The sequence below is a fragment of the Callithrix jacchus genome, chromosome 5 (genome assembly GCF_049354715.1).
Source record: "Callithrix jacchus isolate 240 chromosome 5, calJac240_pri, whole genome shotgun sequence".
In the NCBI taxonomy this organism is placed as follows: Eukaryota; Metazoa; Chordata; class Mammalia; order Primates; family Cebidae; genus Callithrix; species Callithrix jacchus.
In genome coordinates, this window is record NC_133506.1 from 116,791,946 (window position 1) to 116,816,748 (window position 24,803).

The 24,803-nt window shown below is 55.7% G+C and overlaps 1 protein-coding gene across 1 annotated transcript; it reads right to left on the minus strand.

The window, feature by feature from the left end:
- Positions 1-2,529: 2,529 nt before the first annotated feature.
- Positions 2,530-22,800, minus strand: NGFR (nerve growth factor receptor). The gene is made up of 6 exons (XM_002748453.6): positions 22,610-22,800; positions 15,397-15,538; positions 11,068-11,427; positions 7,147-7,399; positions 5,418-5,578; positions 2,530-4,794 (listed from the first exon to the last, which is right to left on the minus strand). Exons 1-6 carry the CDS (start codon positions 22,673-22,675, stop codon positions 4,493-4,495), a joined length of 1,284 nt encoding a protein of 427 aa, XP_002748499.1. The 5' UTR covers positions 22,676-22,800; the 3' UTR covers positions 2,530-4,492.
- Positions 22,801-24,803: the final 2,003 nt, after the last annotated feature.

Sequence of the window (24,803 nt, forward strand, 5' to 3'; positions counted from 1 at the left end):
TATTTTTTGGAGATAGAGTCTAGCTCTGTCACCCAGACTGAAGTGCATCAGGTCGATCTCGGCTCACTGCAACTTCTGCCTCCCAGGCACAAGCAATTCTTCTGTCTCAGCCTCCAGAATAGCTGGGATTAGAGACGCAGGCCATCATTTTTGTATTTTAGTAGAGACGGGATTTCACCAGGTTGCCCAGGCTGGTATTGAACTCTTGACCTCAGGTGATCCACCTGCCTCGGCCTCCCAAAGTACTGGGATTACAGGCATGAACCACCGCACTCAGCTCACACACTTTTAAACTGTCAGATTTTGTGAGAACTCAGTCACAGGAACAGCCTGGGAGAAACCACCCTCATGATCCAATCAACCCCCACCAGGTTCCTTCCTCAAACATGGGATTACAAGGAGATGAGATGTAGGTGGGGACACAGAGCCAAACCACACCAGACATCTTGAAGGTTCTTAGCCCTCCCATTCCTACGAGCCCGGCCGGTGTCGGTGTCGGTGTCTGGGTCAGTCACTTGCCTACCCGCCACTGCATGCCCCTTGCTCTGAGGAGCTCTTTAAAAGCCCCTCTTCTCACCACCCCCATGTTCCCTCCTTGATTTCAGGCTGCCACCGACTCCCACCTCTCAGCCCACCCTGTCCCGCCCAGCACCCGCCACTTTGCAGCTGGAGCTAGTGCTTTCTGAAGTGCAAGTCTGGACTGGGTGCAGTGGCTCACACCTGTAATCCCAGCACTTTGGGAGGCCAAGGCAGGGGGATGGCCTGAGCTCAGGAATTCAAATCCGCCGGGCCAACATGGCGAAACTCCGTCCGTACAAAAAATATGAAATAATTAACCAGGTGTGGTGGCGCGTGCCTGTTGTCCCAGCTACTCCGGAGGCTGAGGTGGGAGTGTCACTTGAGCCCGGGAAGTTGAGGCTGCAGTGAGCTGAGATTGCATTGCTGAACTCCAGCCTGGGTGACAAAGTGAGACCCTGTCTCAAATTTTAAAAAAATAAAAAATAATATACAAGTCTGTGTATGGCACTCCTATACTTAAAATCCCCAATGGCTCCCTGGTGTTCCAAGAATATAGTCCCGACTCCCAAGTGTGTCTCTTCACAAGCCTTTCCCCATGGGCACCACTGATCACCTTCCCACTCACTTTCTGGCCCCGGAGCCTCCCTAGGACCCCTGTGCTCTATGCTGGTGCCCTCCGGAGCCTTTGCTGAGCTGGTTCCTCTGCCAGAAGCACTCTCCTCCGATTTCTTAAATCCACTCATCCTTAAAGACTCACCTTCCATATCCCTTCTCTGGCAAACCTTCCCTGACTCCTGGCATGGGTGAGTCTTGCTTGGGATCCCCCGATATTATAGCAGTGCACGCCGTATAGGGCCTGTCTGCTCTATCTCCCTCAAGAATGTAAGGCCAGTGAAGGCAGGGATTTGAGTCCCCTTATTTCACAGGACAGCATCTGGTTCTCCCCTATCAGATGAGAGACTGGGCAGAGTGGAGATATACCCTTATGAACAGTATGTTTCCCCATGAGCCTGGGGGCACTCTTAGGACAGGAGGTGTGCCTCCTTCATCAGGTTAGAATATCCTCAATTCTGGGACTGTCTCCTCCTTTCGATGGGAGCCTCGCTCAAAACAGAGATGATCTTCCCCATCATACTAATTTTCCAAGTACCAGGATTATTTCTCTTATCTACTCTGAATCTCCCGCAACACCTTCCATCTTTCTTGCGCTCCTCACAGTCTGGGGGTGCAGAAGGGGAATGGAAGACAGAGAACCTCCCCTCCACCCATGTCTGATTCTGGCTGGGCCTGGCTGGCCCTTTCTCCCTGGATTTGGAGGTCAAGCAGGCTTGTTTGCTGTTTTCACTGGAAGAGCAAGCCTCCCTTTGCCTTCTTCAGTGACCACAAGCCAGTCCCGCCAGAGGAATTGGCCAAGCAACCAGCAGGGGCTGAGCAGCTCTGACCACCTTCCCTGCCAGCCTCAGAGACAGCACAGGCCTGGGGCCAGGAGCCCTGCAGCCCTGGGCCAGGAGAGGCCCGAAGCCAGTCTGGCAGGACCTTGCCCACGAGAGTTGCAAGGGAGGGGCCTGCCTGCCTAACTCCAGGCCAGGTCAGCCAGTCTCGAAGCCATCTGGAGCCAGATCTCGTGTGTGTGTGTGTGTGTGGCCATGTGCGTGGCTGGGAGCTGTGGGGTTGTGACCTGGCCCTCCTGGCAAGACTCTGACTCGCCTGTGGTCAGTTTCACTTCTGACATCTGGTCAAGTTCACAGCTGGCCAGCTTCCTGCATGGCCATTTTCACTTTCCCTCTCCAACATCTGGGAGCAAAGGGCCCCTACTCCTTCCCCACCCCACTTAAATTAACTCCATAGTGACACATGGGAACTTGCTGGATTTCTGCTAAAACTTCCCCATTTGGTGTGGGGGAAAAGAGGGCAGGAACTGACCAAATTGGAAATTATACCTGGGTCCCTGCCACACACCCAATCCCAAACAACTCAAACCACGTGTATTTCCGGAAAATCTCTGCACGATTTTTCTTTCTTTGCTATTTAATGTTCATCACTTATGTTTTACGTGTAAGTTTCAGGAGGGCCCAAGAAATGATTACACAGGAGGCAAGGAAGGGAGGTAACAGGAGGGTTCCTGGGGGGTCTGGAGCTCATGGCTTCCAGCTGAGGAGCCAGAAGGGTTCCATCTCAGCCCAGAGGGAGAAAAAAGGGGCCCCAGAACCAAACACATGCTAAAACATACTTGCAAACCCCCAAATACCCTCCCCACCTGCTGGGTAGGAAAATAAATACACTCAGACTCTGTCCTACTTCCCAGGTGCCCAGGTGAGGGGCCAGCAGGTGAGTTTCCTCCCCTTATCACAGACTGGAGTCAAAGACTTGCCATCTACTACATTGCTCCTAGTCCCATCCACAGGGCTGGGGGAACCCTGGGCTGGGGAGGGGTGGCTGTCAGTGCACAGCCTGCCTGGGACTTTTCATGCTAAATACAGGGGAGCCACACTCATTCCAACATCAGGCAAAACAGAACAGAACAGGGAGTGGGTGGAAAGGCCACTGAGGCCTCACGGCCCCGTTCTGGCCAAGCTCAGGAAAAAACAGTCCTTTGCAGAGTCCTCTAGAGCTGGGAGAAATCCCCACGGGTCACAGTTGAAGTCAATTCCTTCTTGCCACATTCCCACACTGGCCCACGTTTCTTCACCGCAACCTTCTGGGCCCAGCCAACCCATACTCGCAGGGAAGGGGAGGATGGGGGAGCATTCCTCCACGTGCAGGCCCTTGAAAGCAAACGCCAGTTCTGGCCTCGGCAGTCCTTGGCCCGCCAAACCCGGGGGCGAGTGAAGACGGCCCAGCAGACCTCAATTCCCTATGATGCTTCTCTGGCAGCTGCCCTGGGCAGGATCCGGTCTCAGCCCAAGAGAAAGAACTCATGGAGAAAAATAAGGTTTCTCCTCCTGTGTGTGTGTATATGTGTCTGTGTTGCAAGGTGAGGAGTCCTTAGTCCCTGACCCCTAGGCTGATTCTAGGGGTCAGTGTTGTCTCCAGGCTGTGCCAGGATGGAGGACAGCAGACAGGAGCCATGCCACAGATGTCACACAGGCATGCCTGAGAGGGACAGGCAGAGGGAAGCAGCACCCTTTCCACAAACCCCAAACCTGATTCCATCATGGACCAGGCCCTGGGTAAGCATCCCATCTCCACAGGTGGGCAGGCAGGCGGGAAAGGCAGGGGTCTGGAGACGTGGCAGGCAAAGCTGACTTGGCTTCAAGCCATTTCCCAGAGGGTCACCTGCGACCTTCCCCCTGGCGTCAGGCAAACCTAAGGCCCCTCACTTAGAGAAGCCTTCCCATTTCCCATTGCTGTGCAGCTTTGGGTGAGTCATGGACTCTCTCTGGGCCTCACTGATCTATATGAGGGGGTGGGCTGAGCTTTGAAATCCTCTCCCAGCTCTGACAGGCCTCTGATCCTCTTCATCTTAGGCTGGGGTGGGGGGTGAGGGGGACTGAGGGAGGGTTGAGGACACTAGGATGCTCCCTTGCTCCCCAAGTTCACAGTGTAGAGTCCATGGCTCTGGTTCCTTAGTTCCTCCCTCTGAGTCTCTGGGGCCTTGTCACTTCCCCCAATACCATCTCTGGTGTCAGCCCCCAGATATGACACCACCTGCTGTGGTGGGAGGGACTGGCCCACCTAGCAGTGTGGGAGAAGGGGGCAGGTGGCCTGAGATGGTGAGGGGGCAGAGGCAGGGCTGGTGGGGGCAGCAGGGGCATGTCTCTCGCTAGACAGGGAGTGTGGTCAGAAGTGAGGGGACCACACGGGCTGCACCGACAGGGCTGCGGTTTGGGGGCCTGGACTCCGAGGTCCTGCCCAGAGGAGCTCAGTTCTGCCAGGTGGGCCTCCCCCAAGGGTGGGGCTGTGGGCTCCACGGGGGTTGGCTGGAGCATTGCTTATCGGAATGTGGGGCGGGGCGGGGTCTCCCCAGCTGGGCTCACACCGGGGATGTGGCAGTGGACTCGCTGCACAGGCTCTCCACAAGGTCAGCTCGCTGGATGCGGCGCAGGGCGGCCAGGAGGGCGTCCAGTGTGGCGCTGTCCTGGGCAGCCCAGCTGGTGAGCAAGGCGCGGACCGGGCAGGCCTCGTGGGTAAAGGAGTCTATGTGCTCAGGCTGGTAGCCCAGCTCGCCCGCCAGGTGCCGCCAAGTGTCCCCTGCAGAGCCGTTGAGAAGCTTCTCCACCTCTTCCCGCTTGGCTGGGGGCAAGCTGCTGTAGAGGCCTCCGTCACCCTTGAGGGCTGCAGAAAACCCAGAGGAGAATCAGGTCATACCCCTGAACCCCTTTCCCCAATAGTGGGCACGAGGGTAAGGCCCAAGAAGGGCCGAGGCAGTGCTCCTCCCCATCTGGAGGTCTAGGGCCAAGATGAGGTCCTGGCTGGGGCACCTGGGGGGACTCATTGTCCCTTCTTCCTGTCACTCCAGCCCAATCCCTACCCCCAACCCTCCTCCCTTCCCGCCAGCAATTAATCAAGGCAAAGGAGGAGACAGGACTTCTCAGTTCCAGACACTGCAGCAAGGGTCCGGAGCTGGGCTCTGGGCCACTAATTAGGGTACACACTTATCTACTTGTTCCCCAGAAGTCCAGGACAGGAGGCTAATTGCAGCAACTTTAGCAGTAATTAGCCCCCAGGGGGGACAATTAGCTTGATGAGTCTAGATGCTCCAACTTGTAAAAGCCTCCATTTCCCAAGTCCTTCCCCTGGAGTGGACCTCTCCCTCCCATTCCCCTCAGCCAGCCTCTCCATCCAACTACAGGGGCACCGCTGAGCTAGCCTGACCGCCCCTCCACAGTCCTTCCCGGAGTCTAATCTTAATCGCTTCTGTTTCCTCAGCCTCAGCTCCCCAGCAGGACCCTGCTCACCCTGGCCTGAGGCCGTCTGCGTGTGGGGCTGCTGGTCATGCAGGCTCTGGCTGTCCACGGAGATGCCGCTGTCGCTGTGGAGTTTTTCTCCCTCTGGAGGGGGCGTCTGGTTCACCGGCCGGCTGTTGGCTCCTTGCTTGTTCTGTTTGCAGCTGTTCCACCTGGGGGCAGAGGCAGAGGACAGGCCGGGTATCAGGGGAAGAGGGGCTGTAATGGTAGATGCAGCTGACGTATCTGTGCTCTGCCATGCTAGGGCCAGGGGCATGGCAGCTGCCCAACTATTAACCGCCACCTCAGCATCTAAGGCTCCTCTTTACGTATCTGCCCCCCCAACGCCCCCCCCACCCCCCTCCCGCCCCGCCTACCCTGAAAGCTCCATGAGGGCAGAGGGGGCCTCTGTAACTGTTCAGTAAATGTTCCTGAAATGAGCAGTGCTGAGGAACTAACTCCACTTCTCCCCATCTACCCTTCTAAAGTACTCCCATATGCGGGCAGTGATATATACAAGGATTTTCTCTGCAATTATAAGCAATAACAAAAAACTGGAGAAAAAAAAACAAATGTCCATCAATAGGGCACTGGCTAAATAAATTACCATCCATCCATACTATTGAATGAGTGGTTACAAATGATCAGCTAATCTACATTCCTGAGGAAAGGTCTCCTGAGGGAGGCTGAGTGAAAAAAGTAAGCTATGGAATATGTACAATGTGATCCCACTGATACCTAAAAAGCCCTCTGTGTTTACATGTCATTATAAAAGGCTTATATACATGTTTATAAAAAAGACACGCAGAAAATAGTTGGCAATGGGAAGGATCCATTCCAAACAGATTCCAATAAGGAGGGGAGTAGGATTTGAAGAGATGGAAGGGGAGTTTCACTTTCTGTTTGAAAGATATTGTCTTGTGTGCATTTTCCTAAACATGCATGTGTCACTTTGATGGTTTTTTGTTTGTTTGTTTTAGTAAAAATGGAAAATGCATTTAAAGCTTTAAAATGCTTTCTGAGGCCGGGCGCGGTGGCTCACTCCTATAATCCCAGCACTTTGGGAGGCCGAGGTGGGTGGATCACAAGGTCAAGAGATCGAGACCATCCTGGTCAACAAGATGAAACACTGTCTCTACTAAAAATACAAAAATTAGCTGGGCATGGTAGCGCATGCCTGTAATCCCAGCTACTCAGGAGGCTGAGGCAGGAGAATTGCTTGAACCCAGGAAGCGGAGGTTGCGGTGAGCCGAGATCATGCCATTGCACTCCAGCCTGGGTAACAAGAGCAAATCTCCATCTCAAAAAAATAAAAATAAAAAATAAAATAAAATGCTTTCTGGGAGTTCCTGCACATCCCGAATTCCTGGATTCCAAGTGTGACAAGGGATGGAGAGGAGACACACACACACACACACACACACACACACACACACGGGTGATGGTGGGGTGAAGGAGGTTGGGGGATGAGGACACAAGCAGTAGGGGGTTGGGAGTCAGGGAGTGGTGTGGCATGGGAGTGGAAGGGGCTGGAGGCAGGACAGGACAGGACAGGTGGGTCCTCTCCCCTCACTTCCTACTGAGCTGCTGCACCCTGGAGTGGGGCAGCGGATGATGAGTGAAGATGAGTTTGGTTTGGGGTTGAGTTAAAAGAGTGTGTGTGTTTTCAGGTCAAGGTCATGGCAAAGTCTTCCTTGAGGGCAAAATCTCCCTTCTCTGTTCCCACCATGCCCTCTCTCACCTCTTGAAGGCTATGTAGGCCACAAGGCCCACAACCACAGCAGCCAGGATGGAGCAATAGACAGGGATGAGGTTGTCAGTGGTGCCTCGTGTCACCACAGGTTGGGAGCTGCCCATCACTGTGGTTACCGCATCTGCCACCGTGCTGGCTATGATGTCTTGTTCTGGAGGTGCCTCAGGCTCCTGGGTGCTGGGGGCTGTGATGTCTGAGCCCTCAGGGGGTACAGACCGTGTAATCCAACGGCCAGGGATCTCTGGGAGAAAAGGCCACAGGAGTGAGGACCCACTTTCCCCACCCCTCCCTTTTAGGTCTGACCTTCTTCCCATGTCCCCGCCCTGGCTCCAGGTCTCTTATGCCCAGCTGTCATGCAGAGTGGGGGCTGGGATCGTATGTCCAACGTCATGACGCTCAAGAGCAAGGCCTGTAAGCGCACAGAGCTGCATCGGCTTCAGCTCCATCACTGACTTGCTGGGTGACTCTGGCCCAGCCCCCTTTTCTCTCAGGAACTCAGTGTCCTCATCTATCTAATGGGGCTATTAAAAGAGACCGTCTGAAGCTCCCTTCCATCTGGGGCTGTGGTCCTGGAATTCTAGTCCATCTCCCTGTGTACCCAGAGGCCTGGATGGGAGCAAACACACAAAGAAGCCTGGCCACAGAGAGGCCTCGAGCTGGAACCACTCCAGGAAATGTGTCTCTGGCCCCAGCTTATCCTAGATGACCCCAGTCACTCCTGTCCTAAGGAAAGAAGAGGGTATTCAGGTCTGGTCAGAGTAGTGCTCCCCACACCACCTCCCTGGGAGCTGCACCTCAATTTTTTGCACCCCCACAACTTTTCCAGTCTCACGTCCTAGGCTCTAGGCTTGGGGAGAGAGGAGGGGCGTGGGGCAGCTGCATTGCCTCCCTCCAGCCAGCCCTTGGACAGTGGCCAGCCTCTGTTTCCTTCTCGCCTGGCTCCCACCTAGCCTGGTCCTCCCATCCAGAGAAGACGGCATCAAGTCAAGCCCCAACCCTCCTTGGTCAGAAAGCAGAGAGTGTGGAGAGGGGGGCCCATGAGACAGGTCCAGCTCACTGCCTCAGCAGGAGGCTGACTGTGACTTGCCACCCACCTAGAACCTCTCGTGCTAAGTGGGCATTGCCAGCCTCCCTGGCAGGAACCCAGCCCTTCCTGGCACTGGTGGGTGGGATTTTCCATTCTGCCACACAGCCAGGAGCAGTGCTAGGGGTCGTGGGCTCTGGACAGTTTGGGGAAACTTGCCTGGGCAAAGTTGCCTGCCCCGTCCCTCCTCACTTCCCATGCCTGAGGCAGGGAGGGAAAGCAGACAGGACATGCCAGTGGGGTGAAGGGGAGAATACCTTGCTCCCAGCTCTGCCCACCCTACCCCCACTTTGCCCACCCAAGCAGGAATGGAAGCCGCCCACCCATCTTGTGACCTCTTCCACTCAAGATGAAAATGCTTCAAAGGCCGATTTTCAGCACCTTCTGAGGGGCAAAGCCCCCAGATATGAATCCGGAATCCATCTGGCTGCCATCGGTGAGGGGTTGCCATCTGCCACCCCATCCCACCCTTCCTGTCTCAGTCCTGGGAGGAGCAGAGGGAGTGAAGGAGATGGAGCCCTGTCTTCTGGCAGCCCCAGGTGGAGCGCTGGACCGGGGAGGGTCTTCTCTTGCTCTCCCAGGGGACCGAGCAAGCTGGGGGGCAGCCCAAGCCCAGAGGCTGGAGACACAGCTCAGCTCAGACTGACCCCAAGCCAGAGGCTGAAGGAGTGTGCGTGGCTGGGTGCCGGTGAATGAGACCATCACCTAGATCAGAGCATGGTAGGGGAAGGATGGGAGGGTGGCAAGGTGTGGCCAGACCAGAGGCAGCGCTGGCTCTCAGGGAGCTGCCCTCATCTCTCCAACCCTCTCTGACTGGGGTGGGGGGATGAGATCCAGATGTGGCCGCGTCCACTAGCATTCCAACCCACTAAGCCCTTGGCAGGTCCTGACAGCTATTTCCGGGCTGGAAGGAGGGACCAGGTTATCCCTACCCAACCCGAATTTCACTGGGACTGGGGGGAGCCCTTCTGCCCTGAGGGTGGGTGAGTCACCATGTTGACACCTGAAACGTACATGTGTGGCAGTATGGTACACTGGAGGGGAGGGGGCAACCAAACCAAGAATCAAATTCCATTTCCTGAAATGGTCTGTTGTCCCAGAGCTGACATTTAACCCTTCAGAGCCTGAAGCTGAAAGGGGAACAGGGTCCTGGATGAACACGCCCTCAGGAGCACCCTCCTCCTTCGGGGTAGCTGTGAAAGTGGGCTGGTATCTGGGAGGAATCTGTGAATGCCCCAAAAGGCAGAGCCTGCTCCTCCCCCAGCCACCACCTTTCTTTGCTCTAGCCGCACCCCTGGGTCCCCCCCACCCCTCGGCTGGCTCGCCTGGACTTGCCCACAGAAATGTGCTGCCTGGCTGCTAAAACCCTCCCTGCACTCTGCCTGGCACCTGATGCCACTTGCCTGTCTCCTGGCCCATGGAAATTGCCACCAGAACCACCACATCCTACTCCTCATTCTTTCTCTATCCCCTTCCCTAAGGCAGGAAGCTTCACGCTCAACCTGGCCAAGCTCAACGCCCACCATAATAGCCCTCCCCATCCTGAGCTCCTAGAGTCAGAGATCGCCGGACTTAGAAGGTAGGTGTGGGTTGTTGGAGCCACTGTCAGACTGGAGGGTCCCCAGGGGCAGGAGATCTGCATGCCAACTGAGGCAGAAGCTCTGCTGCCTCTGTCAGGGTGGGGAATCTGTAAAGTGAGGGCTGTCTCTCCTTTAGCTGGAAACCAAGTGCTGGGACCATCTCTCTCATTAGACTGGGGCAAAGGCTATCTCTCCCATCAAACTAGGGGCTCACTGCAGGAGGTGCTCTGCTGCCTGCTCAGGGTAAAGGCAATCTGAGGATGAAGGTTAGGTCTCAAAGGGAAATAACTCAGTGTGTGCATGGCCACAGGATGATGGCAGGATGGAAAGGCACTGCCAGACTCTCCCCGTAGTGGAAAAGCCCACCTGTCTCCCCCGAGACGGACGTCACCAACCAGAGACAAAAATAGGTCTGCCCTGGCTCCCATGGGGCTTCCTTCTCCCATCCCAAGAACCACCCCATCTCCTTGGGGCCTGTGTCTGGCTAAGGTGGACACCCCTAGCTCCCATCACCCCTGGAGCTGACAGCCCCAAGCGTACTCTGCCTTGTCCTTGGGCTTTTGAGCCCCAGGCCTACCACCCTTAGTGCTCCCTGCACCCCTCGTCCTTCCCTGAACTGCAGAACACTGCTGACCACTCCCCTAGGCAGAGCAAGTTGAAGTGGGCCAGCCCCACTGTGTGTTCCCTAACCCACACCAACCCTGGTAACCGCATGACCAGTGAGGAAACTGTGGCCCAGAGACAGAAGTGGACTCCCTAGCGTCAGATAAGGGCAGGGTGGGTTCCATCTCAGGTCCCACAGCCAAAACCCACCATGGACCTAGACCAGGGCTCAGAGTCAAAGGGTTCCAGCTCCTGAGGGTCCTCAGGCTGCTCCTCCAGTTCAGAAAGCCTGCCTCAAGGATCAGACCCCTCCCGTTCTGTGCCCTGGGGACAGTGGCCATCAAGTTGCTTGCTGTCCATCTAATCACTAGCTGGCAGCCACAGAGAAATGAGCCCCGGAGGATGAGTTACAACGTAGTACCGGAGGCCTGGGACGCTGAGAACGCCCACTTTCCAAACACTTAGCCCAAAAAAGGAAATAGTGAGAATGGTTCTTCGGTGAGACAGGATCGGGAACGACAGGATAGGTCACAGAGCCAGCAGGCCAGGCGGGGTCCTTGTTGACCCACAGAGGGTGCCCTTCCGTGTATGCACCCAGCCCACCCCCGCGCCCCCCACTCCCCGCCCCAGAGCTGTGCTCACCCTCGCACTCGGCGTCGGCCCAGCGCGTGCACTCGCGCAGCTGGCGCTCGGTGTCCTCGCACACTGTGCAGGGCAGGCATGGGTCCACGTGGTTGGCCTCGTCGGAGTAAGTGCCGTCGGGGCACTCCTCGCACACGGTGTTCTGCTTGTCCTGGCACGAGAACACGAGGCCGGAGCCTGCCTCGCACACGCGGCAAGCCTCGCAGCGCCCGGTTGTCTCGTCCTGGTAGTAGCCGTAGGCGCAGCGGCACACAGCATCGTCGGCCTCCACGCAAGGCGCCGACATGCTCTGCAGCCCCACGCACTCGGTGCACGGCTTGCACGGCTCAGTCGCGCTCACCACATCGGAGAACGTCACGCCTGTGCGCAGCGGACACCAGATTTAGTCGTCTGCTCTCTGGGCGCCCGGGACGCAGGAGCTGGAGTCTCTCCCTCTCCCATAGCCTGCCAGGACGCTGACTTCCTTCCTGCGGCCTCGCCTTCTCATCGACTCCCACCCTCTTCCAAGGGACCCTGACCCCCAGCCTGTGAAAGTTGGTGGCAGCCAACTGGGAAAGGGGGAGGAGGCCTGGAGCCCCATCCTCCAGGCCCCAGGAGCACTGGCCCGGAGGCTTTCCGGGATAACCCAGCTGGTGCCGGTAAGTTTCTCGGCAAATTCACTTTGAGAAATCCCAGACCTGTGTGTGTTCCCTGCATGATTAAGGAATAATCTGAATGTGGTTCCCACCCAACCCTCCCCGCCGGCCAGAGCTGGGCTGCTAACCCAGTCCAGGCAAGGTAGGCCTTCTCCTAGGGAGCCTCTGGCGCATCATCGGCCTTCAGATCCTCTCCACACGGGTGTGCGCTAAGGTGTGGCCTGAATGGGAGTGACCAGGGTTAGACAGAAGAATTTCCCACCCATGGCGCTACCCACACGCTGCTGAAGGGCTTGGCTCCTCAAGATGGGGACAGATCTGTAGGCAAGAGGGTTCAGGTAAGGCAGGAGCCACTGAAGCTAGGGAGCTGGCTCCTAGCCCCACATTTGCTCTCTCAGTTGGATATTGTTGATCAGTACACAAACTGCACAACTGTACATGATCACCCTTTTGAGATCTGCACATGCAGTCCTCTGCCCTTTCCGCCAGCATGCAAGGGAGATGTCCAAGCTCATTCTTCACTTATGTTTTCTAATTAGTGGATGTGCACTCCAGAATAAGGAGAAGGAGGGCAGGCATGCCAGGGTCTTTGCTCCTTTTTCAGGGACAGGAGGGAGCAGGGCCAGATCTTCTTCACCCCTTCCAGCCTTGGGTGGAGAACTCTGTGCCAACCTGGATCTGGCAGGACCTATCCTTGCTCCAAGGACAGGAAGAGCATAGATTTAGGAACCTGAGAACCAGGGAAGGATAGATTGTTCAGAATGTGGAAGTAGAAGTAGAAAGGCTAAAGTGCCATTGGGGGGAAACTGACGCCTGTGGGGGTCTCAACACTATTCAAATGCATCAGAGACAAGACAGAGCAAGGGCTCACTGGTTGGGGGTTGTGGCAGGGGGGAGGGGAGGCAAAGAAGGAAAAGCCAGAGAGAAGTGAAAGGGGCAGAACTGGGGACAGAGGCTGTGCCTGGTGGCTCATGTCTTTAATCCGAGCACTTTGGGAGGCCAAGGTGGACAGATTGCTTGAGGCCAGGAGTTCAAGACCCGCCTGGCCAACATGGTGAAACTCCAACTCTACAAAAAATACAAAAATTAGCTGGGCATGGTGGTGCACGACAGTAATCCCAGCTACTTGGGGGAGGTTACAGTGAGACAAGATTGCACCCGTGGACTCCAGCCTGGTCGACAGAGCGAGACACTGGCTCAAAAAAGAAGAAAAGAAAAAAGAAATGGGGGTGGAGGAGAGAAGAAAAGACCCAGGAAGAAGGGCCTGGAGAGATACTTTAGTTTCAAATCCGTTCTTACAGAGGAACCCTGCCGAGAATTCCCCTTCTAGTCACACAGAAGGGGAAGAGGAGAACCCTGCTCATGGCAAAACACAGAAAATCTCTTTTCCTAGGAGCAGGCAGATCTGGATTCAAAATTCATTTCCATTACTTATTAGCTGTGTGTCTTTGGGTTTTTTGCCTAACCTCTCTGAGCTTTTTCTTTCTCTGTAAAAATAAGGAGAAATATCTGCAGTCACAGGACAGAGTTCTGAGGACTAAATGAAATTCAGCCATAAAGCCCTGGCACATAGTTGGGATCATATAAAGATTGGGCCCCATGGGGGTGGGCAGCGATAAGGACAGTGAACTTTGGTGGTAGGAGTATGGTCAGACAGCAGAAAGAAACATAAACAGCCAAGGCAGGATGTCTGATCTATACAAACAAGAGGGTCTTAGCTGGCTGGCATGTGACAGAGGGTGGGTCTAGTCACACAGGAGGGGAAGAGGAGAACCCTGCTCATGGCAAAACACAGAAAATTAGCAGAAAACTCCTGGGAGAGGGTTTTAGGCAGTGTGAAAAGTGTGGTCTTTTTTGGCAGAGAATGAAGGCAGGGGCTTAATAGGTTTCCTTGTGGAAACGTTTTAAGGATAGAGGGAAAGTCCACTGGGGTCTCCATCCCATAAAGTGGGCTTGTAAAGGCAGCCTGTTAACGCAGCTGGAGGTGGAGGAGGGGGAGATAGGGAAGGAGGGGGAAAGGGAGGGGAGGGCAGGAAGTGGGAGGGAGGATTCTCAAAGCCACCTCTCTGCCTGCCTCCCTTCTCTTCCAGATTCTGGAACTTCCTCTCCTGGTCTCCTTCCTCCCAATTCCTGCTGAAGATCCTTTGACTGAAGGGAGAGGGTTCCCATCATTTAGGTCCCGGGAGGGGAGCCCCTGGCTGGAGTCTCGGAAGCGAGAGAGGCAGATTTGGAGGTTCTAGGATAGCTGATGGTTGGCCACCCCTGTTAGGCCAGGACTAGAGCAGGTGGCCAGACAGCAAGATGGCAAAGGCATTGGAGAATGTCCCCTGCCACACACACGCCCAGGCATCTCTTGGCTGGGGAATGGGGTTACAAGATCCACAAGCACAGAGATGGGAAAACAGCGTGTCTGGAGCACACCAAGAGTTGGGGTTGCCTGAAGGACAGATGGACTCAGGGGACATCCAGAGGAAACACGAGGGATGCAGGTGGCTATCCTCTTATTCCCAAGGATTAAAGAATAATCTGAATATGGTTCCCTTGAGCCCTCTAGGTGGGCGTCGAGTGCCAGGTAGAAGGCAGAGTATGACTGGCAGTCATCAGGAAAAGGGCAGGGAGCCCACAGCCCAAAGGCAGCAACTAGGACTTGGGGGGGCTGACTCGAAAGCATGAGGGGATTCAGACCCTGGACAAGACTGGGGCCAAGGGGCCCAGACCCACCAGCCCTGGAAGATGAGATTCTCTCCCTTTTGGAAAAAAATTCCAGGCAGGGTGGAGTGTGGTGGCTTACGCCCCTAATCCCACCTCTTTGGGAGGCACAGGCAGGTGGATCGCTTGAGGCCAGGAGTTCAAGACCAGCTTGGTCCACAGGGTAAAACCCCATCTCTACCAAAAATACAAAAATTAGCCAGGGGTGGTGATGTGCACCTGTAGTCCCAGCTACTCAGGAGGCTGAGGGATGAGAATCACTTGAACCCGGGAGGTGGAGGTTGCAGTGAGTCCAGGTCATGCCACTGCACTCCCAACCTGGGCAACAGAGCAAGACCCCATCTCAAAAGAGAAAGAAATAAAGAAATCCCAGGCAGGAATGGGCATAGCTCCCCGTCTCCCCTCCACTCCCCTCTGTCACCCCACAGTTCGGTCATCCTCATAGCACCCTGACCCCCATCCCTGTTGCTTCAGGAAAATTCTGCTTCCCGTTCAAAGCTGGAGAAGTGTTGGCCTTGTAGGAAGGAGAAGCCACAGCCCCAGGATCCCCCAAGGTCATTCTCCAGGGCAGCCAGGATTAGATCCTCCTCTCCCTTCCCCCAAACACAGCGAGGATAAGTGGCAGCGATTGATTTTGCAGTGCAGATGATATTTTTAGCTGGTCCTAGCATCAGCTACTCCTCCCTGCCTGGCCACACTCTTCTACCAGGTCTCTGGCTAATTCAGAGCTGGGAATGGGTACCCCCTGGAGATCCCCCATGGGGTTCCCCTCCTCCCTCTGCACACTTCCCTTCTCCATTCTCCACTTCTCCCATCTGCCTCCTATACTGGGTCAGACCCACTTCCAGTGACCTTATAATGGTGGGCAGGGGAGCCTGCCCACTAATAAGGCCTCTGCTGGGCATGCTCCTCCCCAGCCCCCGCCTTCTTCCCTCTCCTCCCTCCCATTCTTCTCCCCTCTTCCTGCCCGCTACCCTCTACTTACTGTCCAGGCAGGGCTCACACACGGTCTGGTTGGCTCCACAAGGCTGGGCCACACCCTCGCCCAGGTTGCAGGCTTTGCAGCACTCACCGCCGTGTGTGTACAGGCCTGTGGGGCATGTCTCCTTGGCACCTCCAAGGGACACCTGGATGGAGGGAGATCAGAGGGTCAGACTGGCAAGAGAAAAAGGAGGGTTCTTCCGGGGAATCAAACACCCCCCTCCTACTGCCTTCTATTAGAACCACCTGGGCTGGGATGAGCTCACCAGGGAGGCATTAGGCACATCAAAGCTGACAGGGAGAAAGGCAAATGAGGGACAGTGTGCCCGTGCGGGCTGCTGCGGGTGTGAGGTCAGAGCTTTGGCTGCTGACCTTCTGCGAAGTTCATCTTGGGTGACAGCAACTCCTGGAATCCCAAGGACACACCACATGGGAAGGTGGCCTGAGGCCCAGCGGAGGGCCTTCCAGCAGGGATGTCGTGAATGGTTGGACAGGCCGCAGCTTGCACAGGGCTCCCAGCCAACGGGGCAAGCAGAGCTGAAACCTACCCAAACTCCATTCGCTAAGCTTTGCACCTGCAGGGCTGTGTCTACCCGGAGGAGGGCCTTTTTTCCAACAAAGGCCAGCAGGGCCCTCCTCCAGGTCCTTAATTTCACATGTTAAATAATAAATTGGAGGTGTCCATGCCCAAGAGCAGAAAGCAGAGGGCTAGGGTTTTGGGTTTGAATCCTGACTCTGCACTGGGGGTCTTGCCTACCCAACTTCCCTCTGAGTCTTCATCTCTCTACAGTGATGGCGACAGCCTGGTGCCAGCCTAAGGACCAGCTGTTTGGCAAAGAGCCTGGCACCAAGATGGGGAGAAACAGAGAACAGTTATCAATGATGTGATGGTGGCTGCTCTCACTACCCAGAAGCCCTGCCCTGCCGGGGTTTGATTTCCAGCAACCAGCCCTCCCCCTCCCCTACGTGGCCACTGGAAACAGTGCTGAAACCAAGGGAAAGGGGAATCAGGTTCCTGCCACTGAAGCATCTTTGCTCATGGATGGAACAATTTAACACCAGATTCCCAGGGGGGAGGTGGGGAGGGGCTGCTGGAGGCTTGCTTTATATTTCTGTTCCTTAAAAAAAAAACTTAATGTCTAATAAAACTCCAAAGCCTGCTTTGCTGGCTGCAGACCATGCAGCCCTCATTTGATGCAGAGAAGTATGGCTCTGGGGCGGTGGGACCAGAGGGAGGCTTTACAAGCTTGTTGTGGGCACTCTGCCTCTTCCACATTAGCCAGATTATGGCCAAGGCACTCCTTTCCCTCCAGTCTGTTAAAATAACCTGTAGTTTCACCAAGGTTTGGTGGGGAAGGAAACAGAGGAGGCAGGGGGATAGACAGGTTGGATCAACCCAGGCGGGAGCCTGTGGTCCCCATGAGACCAGCAGGACAGGCACAGACTGCAGGCGGGGGTGGGGGGCGGCTAAGGTGTGGGGGTGAGAACCTTGGTGTTGCTGCCCCTCCTCCCAGGCGGCAGCACACAGTGCTGGGAACATCTGCAGACCAGGAGCCCGGGGTCCCAGATGCAGGCTTTGCCTCAAGAGGCAACATTCCAGAAGGGCCTGTTCGGGTTTCTTTTCATCCTTTAGGGCTCTGCTTCAATGTCACTTCCTTGAGGAAGTGGTCCTGTTGCACCCAGTGCCCGCAGATTAGGTGGGGCTGCCATGTTACACACCAGCCTGTTCTCCAGTTCTCTCTGCTCCTGTCTGGCCTGAACTATATAGACTCCCTCACTGGACTGTCAGCTCCCTGAGGGGGAGGTGGATTGCTCTAGGGCCTTATGCAGGATCTGGCACAAAGTAGGGACCCAGTGCATACACACGTGGAGTTGAAATACATGAAAATACTGTATGACCTCAAGTAACCAGAACTCTGGGAGAGTGACTGTCAGGTAGCCGAGATTCCCGACTGCCAAGGCTTTGTTGCTCTCATCAGTTTTCCTTTTCACCATGGTGGCTGCACCCTTCCCTGTCTCTGGAGCAAACGTTCATGGCTTCCCATGACTCAGGGACTCGGTATTTACACCATCGCTTATTCTGGTCTGCAATGCAGGGAAACTCTTGTGTTCTTTTCCCAAATTACGATACTTTTTTTCATTCTCCTGTCAGCTTTTTTTTTTTTTTTTAAATATAGTTTTTCTGTCTCCTGCCTTCCTGTCAAGGTATCAGTTATCACTTCTTGCTGCTACCAGAGTGTGACCTGAAGCAGCTCTTCCCCCACCATTCTAATTTATTTAAGGTCTAATTGAATCATCAGAAACTGGAACTTGGCTGGTGCAGTGGCTCACGCCTGTAATCCCAGCACTTTGGGAGGCCAAGGCAGGTGGATCATCCGAGGTCAGGAGTTAGAGACTAGCCTGACCAACATGGAGAAACCCCATCTCTACTAAAAATACAAAATTAGCTGGGCGTGGCGGCACATGCCTCTAATCTCAGCTACTTGGGAGGCTGAGGCAGGAGAATTACTTGAACCCTGGACGTGGAGGTTGCGGGGGGGAAAAAAAAATAAAGAAGAAAGAAACGGTGGAACTCGCCTTGGTAGAAAGGTATGTAAACAGGATCTGAACCAGGAGACCAGGAGGCAGGCCTCTGAGTACAACGTGTGAGTTCTGGCGCCAGTCTGAATCCTGGCTCCTCACTCGACCTGGGTCAGGTTTGGAATCTCTGTGCCTCAGTTTCCTCATAATTAGGTAATCATGATAGTACCTGCATCATAGGATTGCCTTAAGTATTACACGAGTGTGTAAGGTGCTTATATACTTTGGGACCCAGTTAGTTGAGGTCAGCAGAGACCTGGGCTCTGGATGGCTGAGAAGGTGTGTCTACAGTGGTCTTGGGTGGTGTAGGGGCTTTGTGCAAACACCCCTGCCAAGAAGCCTGTTCTCCCTGCTGCAGCCTGAGGTCCTCTCTCTTCTCTTAAAACTTGCATTTGGAGTAGGGGTCAGATAATTAGTAACCATGCATTTCCTGTGTTTGTTTTGTGTTCCAGAACTATGTTGCAAAATCCTAGATCTGCTTCTTTTTTTTTTTTTTTTTTTTGAGAGGGGGTTTCGCTCCTGTTACCCAGAGTGGACTGCAATGGCCCGATCTCAGCTCACCGCAACCTCCGCCTCCTGGGTTCAGACAATTCTCCTGCCTCAGCCTCCTGAGTAGCTGGGATTCCAGGCACGCGCCACCATGCCCAGCTAGAGACGGGGTTTCACCATATTGACCAGGATGGTCTCAATCTCTTGACCTCCTGATCCACCTGCCTTGGCCTCCCATAGTGCTGGGATTACAGGCTTGAGCCATCGCGCCCGGCCAGATCTGCTTCTTAATAGTATGTTACTTTGGGTAAATTACTTAATCTGCCTAAACCTCAGTTTTTCTCACCTAAAACATTGGGTTGGTAATGTCTACTGCCCAGACTGCTGGGAGAATTGAGTGAAATAATTTATGCAAATATGTCTGGTCTATAGTAGGAATTTAATAAATGTTAGTTATCAAAGAAGTGTTTTGTCTTAGGGAGACCCCAGGGAGGAAGGGAGAGTTTAGCCAAGTAGGGAGGGGTGACTAGTGTTCAGACTAATTGCTCCAAAATCAGATCCAAAAGGATTAATTTACAGGAATGACAGATACATTTGCCTGAAATTTGTAAGTGTCACACTTAGTCATTTCACATTGGATAGAATTATTTCATCCCATTTTAAAGAACCTTTGTAATGTTTTTGTTTTGGCCATTTCAAGGCTTACAAGGAACTAAGGTGAAAGGATTCTTCGATGAATTGACTTTTAAGTATCTTCATTTTTGGGCCAGGCGCAGTGGCTCACACCTGTAATCCCAGCACTTTGGGAGGCAGAGGTGGGAGGATCACGAGGTCAGGAGTTTGAGACCAGCCTGGCCAACATATGATGAAACCCTATCTCTACTAAAAATACAAAAAATGAGCCGGGCATGGTGGCAGACACCTGTAATCCCAGCTACTTGGGAGGCTGAGGCAGGAGAATCGCTTGAACCTGGGAGGTGGCGGTTGCAGTGAGCTGAGATCATGCCATTGCACTCCAGCCTGGGCGAGAGGGTGACACTCTCTCTCTCAAAAAAAAAAAAAAAAGAATCTTTTTTTTAGAAGAAAGAGAAACAGCAAAACAGTTGAAAGTATTTGAAACCATATGAATGTTTCAGCTTAACCAGCCCTGACCATTCACAATAGATTCAGCGAAGGGCTCCGTAAGGGAATGGGACCATGGTGACTGCCATGGGATGAGGATGGGAGAGGTTTTCAAATACCTGGAGGTCAAAAGACCTTTGAGGTTGATGCAAACCCAGGGGAGGCACCAGCACATATCCCTCACTCCCTTTGAACGGAGGAGGAGTTTCGAGGAAAGGAGCTAATGACCTGAGACAATGCAGCCCAGAGACTTGAGAGCTGGCAGGGGCTCGCTCTAAATGCGTGGGCCCAAAGGCAGAGCGCACGATTTAATCTCTCAGACTAATGACAGTTTAGCACCTTGACGCCTTCCACGATCTGGAAGGTAGGGGAGGGAGGCAGCCTGGCATATGGAGGAAAGAGAACATCCCAGGCCAAGCATCCCGGCTTTCAACAAAGGTGCCACCACCGAGTCACTCACTGAGGGAGCCTGGTCTCGGGCCTGAAAGTCTGGAATGTTCTGTTTCCTCAACTATGAGGTGGCAATAACTAACTTCACCTTGCTAGGACTTTTTAAGTATTAAATAACTCAAGAGAAAGTACCAGGGCAGTGCGAGCACGTAGTAGGGACTCAGCTCATTCGATTATTCCCACCTCCCCACCCGGGCCCCCAGGGAGGAAGCGAGGCGCTTGAGCCAGACTGGGCTGGTACAGCGGGGTGGGGGCCCATCACCCCGGAGCTACCTCCCCATCCACCATCCACCCCAGCCCGGCAGCTCACGCACGCCCATTTGCTGCCCTCGCTCCATCCGTATTGGGCGCATTAGCCAGCCCGGCGGCTCTGGTTACAGACGTCTGAATGACAAAGTGCCTCCATTACCGGCGCGGCCCGCCAGCCGACCCGCCGGGACGCGCTCTGGTTTCAGCGCTCTCTCGCCGCGGCCCAGGAAGAAACTCGGAACGCGCACAGCTCGCCCAGACGCAGCAGCCGCGCGCAGAGGCGGAGGCGGGAGCCGCAGGGGCTGCAGACGGCAGGTTCCGGTCCGGGTCCACCTTCACCAGCGCCCAGGCTCTCCGCGCCCAGCTCCCCTCCTTCCTTGAGTCTCGGCGCGGGGACCCTCGCTCCTGCTCAGACCGGGAGCCCACGTCGTCGTCCCTCCTCCCCGCCCCCCTGGTCCACGATGTCCCACCCGCAACGGAGCGGTGTCTCTAACCGGCAGCGTTAGTCAGCAGACGTGCCCGCGGTCACTCCCAAATCCCCGGACACGGCCACAGGTCCCGACAGCTCCAAAGAACCGGGGCTGAGCTTTTAGGGTGGGGCCCGCGCCCGGACAGGGTCTCTGCCCACCCTACCCGCAGGCTCCACTGCCACCTGACTCTGGGGAAGGTGTCAAGCCCGCCCCTGCTGGGAAACGCAGCCTTGACCCCGACCTGGGACAGCGGCTGCCCCCTGAAGAGGTGGGGGAGTGCGGAGCTGGGAACCAGGTTGGGGGAGTCTAGCCACAACTCTGGCCCAACTTGCTGTGAGATCTTGGCCAAGTCGTTTAAACTCTCAGAGCCTCAGTCTCCCTATCTGTAAAACCGGGATTTGGAGCGCAGCGCTCAAATGAAAGATGCTGGCAAGGAGAGTGAAGACACCTCCTCCATGGCCAGACCTTCCCGGGCATTCGGTTCATGGCCACACAGCAGGCCACACTTGACAATCTCGTCGGACTGCCGGGAGGACTGAGTCGCCGACCTTGGCCGAGTTGGTGACTCAGGACACGGCGCGGCAGAATCCGAGACGTCCGGGCGCCCCGGTCTCGTTAGGTACCCAGTGGCTTGCACCGAGAGCCAGGCGAGGCGCAGACACGATCCTGACCCTTCGAGGCGCGGGAGCCCACGGAGCGCGGTGGGCGCGGCGCTCGGGTCGCGCATCTCGGTAGGGGGCGGAGCGCAGCCCCAGACTCGCAGGCAGCAGCAGACGGCACTTGCCTCGCCCCGCAGCGCCCCCTGCCGGCTGCCTCCCGCCTGCGCGGGACGGGTCCCCGCCTAGTGCGCCCGGGCGCTCTGCACCCTGAGACGTAGGCGCCGCCAGCCGGGGTCCGGACACACCCGCTCCATTCCTCGCGATCCGCCGCGCTGCTTCAAGCAATGAGAACACGCGCGTCGGAGGAGCCCGCCGGCCATGGGGGAACTTGGGGAGCGGGTTCGACCTGGCGAAGTGGGTGCTCCCCTCCCAGCCTTAGATCGCAGCCACAATTCCGGGACTGGGAGAGGCCATGAGCAGGAGCGCGGGGACAGGCGCGGGAAATGTCCAAGACTCCGCTCTCACTTCTCGTCTCACTGTCCCTCAGTGGGCCCCGATCACTTTAGGGTGCGCGCCCCGCTCCGTCCGCTTTCCTTTTGCTTCCATCTCTCTGCAGCCCTGGCTGTTGCCCCTCTTCTGCCCTCCCTAATCCACTTCTGGTCCCCAACCTCTCCCTCCGACGCCCCTCCCCCCCATTGTCTGGCCGGTCCCCATTGTCCTTGCCGGGTCCCCTCTGCCTCCAATCCCTCCGACCTCCTCCATTGTTCCATCCCCTGGTCCCGGGCTACCCCCCACCAGCCCAGCTCGCCCCTCACATCTCTAGTCCGCTTCCCGTTCCCCGTCCTTTTCTCGCCTGGGTTCCGTCCCGCGACTCTCCAGAGACAGAGATGCTGAGGGGAGAGTCCCTCCGGGATCCCGGCATTGGAGTGTCCTCTTCCGAAGAACCCGGGCATCAGAGAGCCCCATGCCACCTCTCGAAAGACCCCTCCCAGCTCCCTCACCGCCCCCTACGGTACCTGAGGACCGGCATCCGTGCCCCGGTCGTGTCCGCATCTCCACCCTAGACTCAGGGTCGCCTCTGCGCTCCGAGAACCCTAGACCCTCCTTCGTGGTCCCAGCATCAGAGCGCCTCTCCCACCACCCACCCTCAGCATCTGGGACCCCAACGCTCTGTTCTGTTTCCTGGGTGGCGGCGCCCGGCTCTCCTCGGAGTTCTCATCCCGGGAAAGGGAGCGGGCCCCCTCGGGCTAACACTCACCCCCAGAAGCAGCAACAGCAGCAGGCGCGGCCCGTCCATGGCGCGGCCGGTGGCACCTGCCCCCATTGCTCGCCTCCCGCGGCAGCGCAAGGCTTCCAGCTCGGTCCGCTCTGCGGACGGATGGGGCTGCGCTGCGCCGTGCTCCAGCGCACCCCGCGCCCGCCGGAGCTGGCCGCGTCTTGGCTCACTCTGGCCGCGGGCGGGAGGGGCTGGGTGAAGCCAGTGCGGCGGCCCCGCCTCCGCCCCGCCCATCCCGCCCACCCCCGGAACCGCGCCCGCCCGCCCCGCCGCCTTAGGGTGGGGAGCGGAGGCAAAGGGAGGGCGTGCGGTTCCCCGCACCCCGCTGCCACTTCTCCTCGCCTTGTTCCTTAGAACCTCTCACCCATCCCGCCCTGGTACCCAGTTCCCGGCCCGCGCTACTGCGCGTCGGTCCCGGATGCTGTGGGGCCCAGGGCCCAGGGCGTCCCCACTGCGGTTCCCGTTCTCTCCGGCTGCGGCCCGCCGCAGGGTTCATTCTCTTACCCATCTTCCCCCGCCTCTGGCTTCACCTTCTCCCTGGAGCCTCGCTCCCTACCTGGCCACTATCAGTAAGAATGCCCGCTTGCCCTCCCTGCCCTTCATCTCTGTCCATCACCTCATCTCCACCCCTGTGCCCACCTTTCTACTTTCCAGTGAAGAAAGTCCCTGGGCAGAGTCCTAGGGGGAGGGGAAGGGCGCAAGTGGCCTGACTTCGGCCATGGACATTCAAGGTGGAGTCCATTTCCACATTTGATTCTCAAATGAGGGGTTCGAAGGGGTCACAGGTGTGCACACAGCGCACAGGAATACACATTCTCAGGCTCACCTGTAGGTGTGCTTGTGCACTTACGTGTGCCCACACTGTCCTCCATGCACTTGTGCCGACCTGTCTTACACATGCATCTCTGCAGGCATGCACACGCACATATGTTATTCAGACATGCAAAGTGCTTACCTACACATTCACACATGCATGTATGTAGGTAGTCATGTCTGCAAAAGCCCTCACATGTATACAGTCACACAAGCGCACACACATTCATGAGCGCACACACACACTGACACTCATAAACAAACAGCTGCATCTTCAACAATATAGACGCCACTAGACTGTGAGTGGCTCCATGGGCTTATAAGCTCCACAGGCAGGGATTATGGTTTCTTCTCCGAATTCCTGGTGTACAGTAGGAGTCAAGGAAGTTCCGTAGAAGGGAATAAATAGAAAAGTGAAGTGGACTCATATCTGTGTGCCCACCCATATACTAGGACCAAACTCGTCTTGCCCTAGAAACCTTGGAAAGTCTAAATAACATGCTTCCCAACCCAAAAAGTATGCCACCCACCCCCACGCTTACCCCTTGCTTGTTCCCTCTATTTCTGTATTCCCATTCATCAAGACCCTGGAGCACAGAGTTGGTGTTTGGAGATTTCTGCAAAGCCCATCCAGCACTCAAATTTTGGCCATGTTCAGATTTCAGTTTCCTCCTTGAAAAAAAAATTTCACTACCCTCCCAATTATGGAAACAAAAGGGAGATCAAGAGCACCTATGGGCCGTGTATGGTGGCTCACGCCTGTAATCTCAGCACTTTGGGAGGCCAAGGTGAGTGGATCAGCTGAGGTTCAAGAGTTCAAGTCCAGCCTGGCCAACATGGTGAAACCTCATCTCCACTAAAAATATGAAAATTAGTCGGGCGTGGTGGCTCACGGCTGTAGTCCCAGCTACTCGGGAAGCTGAGGCAGGAGAATCACCTGAACTCAGGAGGTGGAGGTTGCAGTGAGCCACAATCTTACCATTGCATTCCAGCCTGGGCAACATAGCAAAAACTCCATCTTAAAAAAAAAAAAAAAAAAATGACTCCTTGCGAAGAGGGCATACTGGCAGTCCATACGTGACTTTCAAGATTGGCTGAAGCTAATTCATTCATTCATGGGGGAAAAAAAATCTGTCCTGTGAATTTCCTTCCTGTGTAATCCATAAAGTCCAGGGGACAGTTCTGACCTGGAAAGGACAGGTAGATATCATGGTGGCTTTGAGCACAAATGCTGGTGAGCCACCACCTCCATGGCTGGGCATGAGAGGTGAGGAAGCGAGCACCTCTTCAGAAATCATGAAGGATTCACTCACTCTTTCCAGACAGGGACTGCATCTAAGATGTCTCCTCCTCCTGCTGCTTT

Excerpts from the sequence above, each read along its gene's own strand:
- NGFR (XM_002748453.6), bottom strand. The coding sequence starts at position 22,675 with ATGGGGGCAGGTGCCACCGGCCGCGCCATGGACGGGCCGCGCCTGCTG. Across the intron at positions 5,579-7,146 it reads GCCTACATAGCCTTCAAGAG|GTGGAACAGCTGCAAACAGA; the intron begins GTGAGAGAGGGC and ends CTCTGCCCCCAG. Across the intron at positions 4,795-5,417 it reads GCAGACGGCCTCAGGCCAGG|CCCTCAAGGGTGACGGAGGC; the intron begins GTGAGCAGGGTC and ends GGTTTTCTGCAG.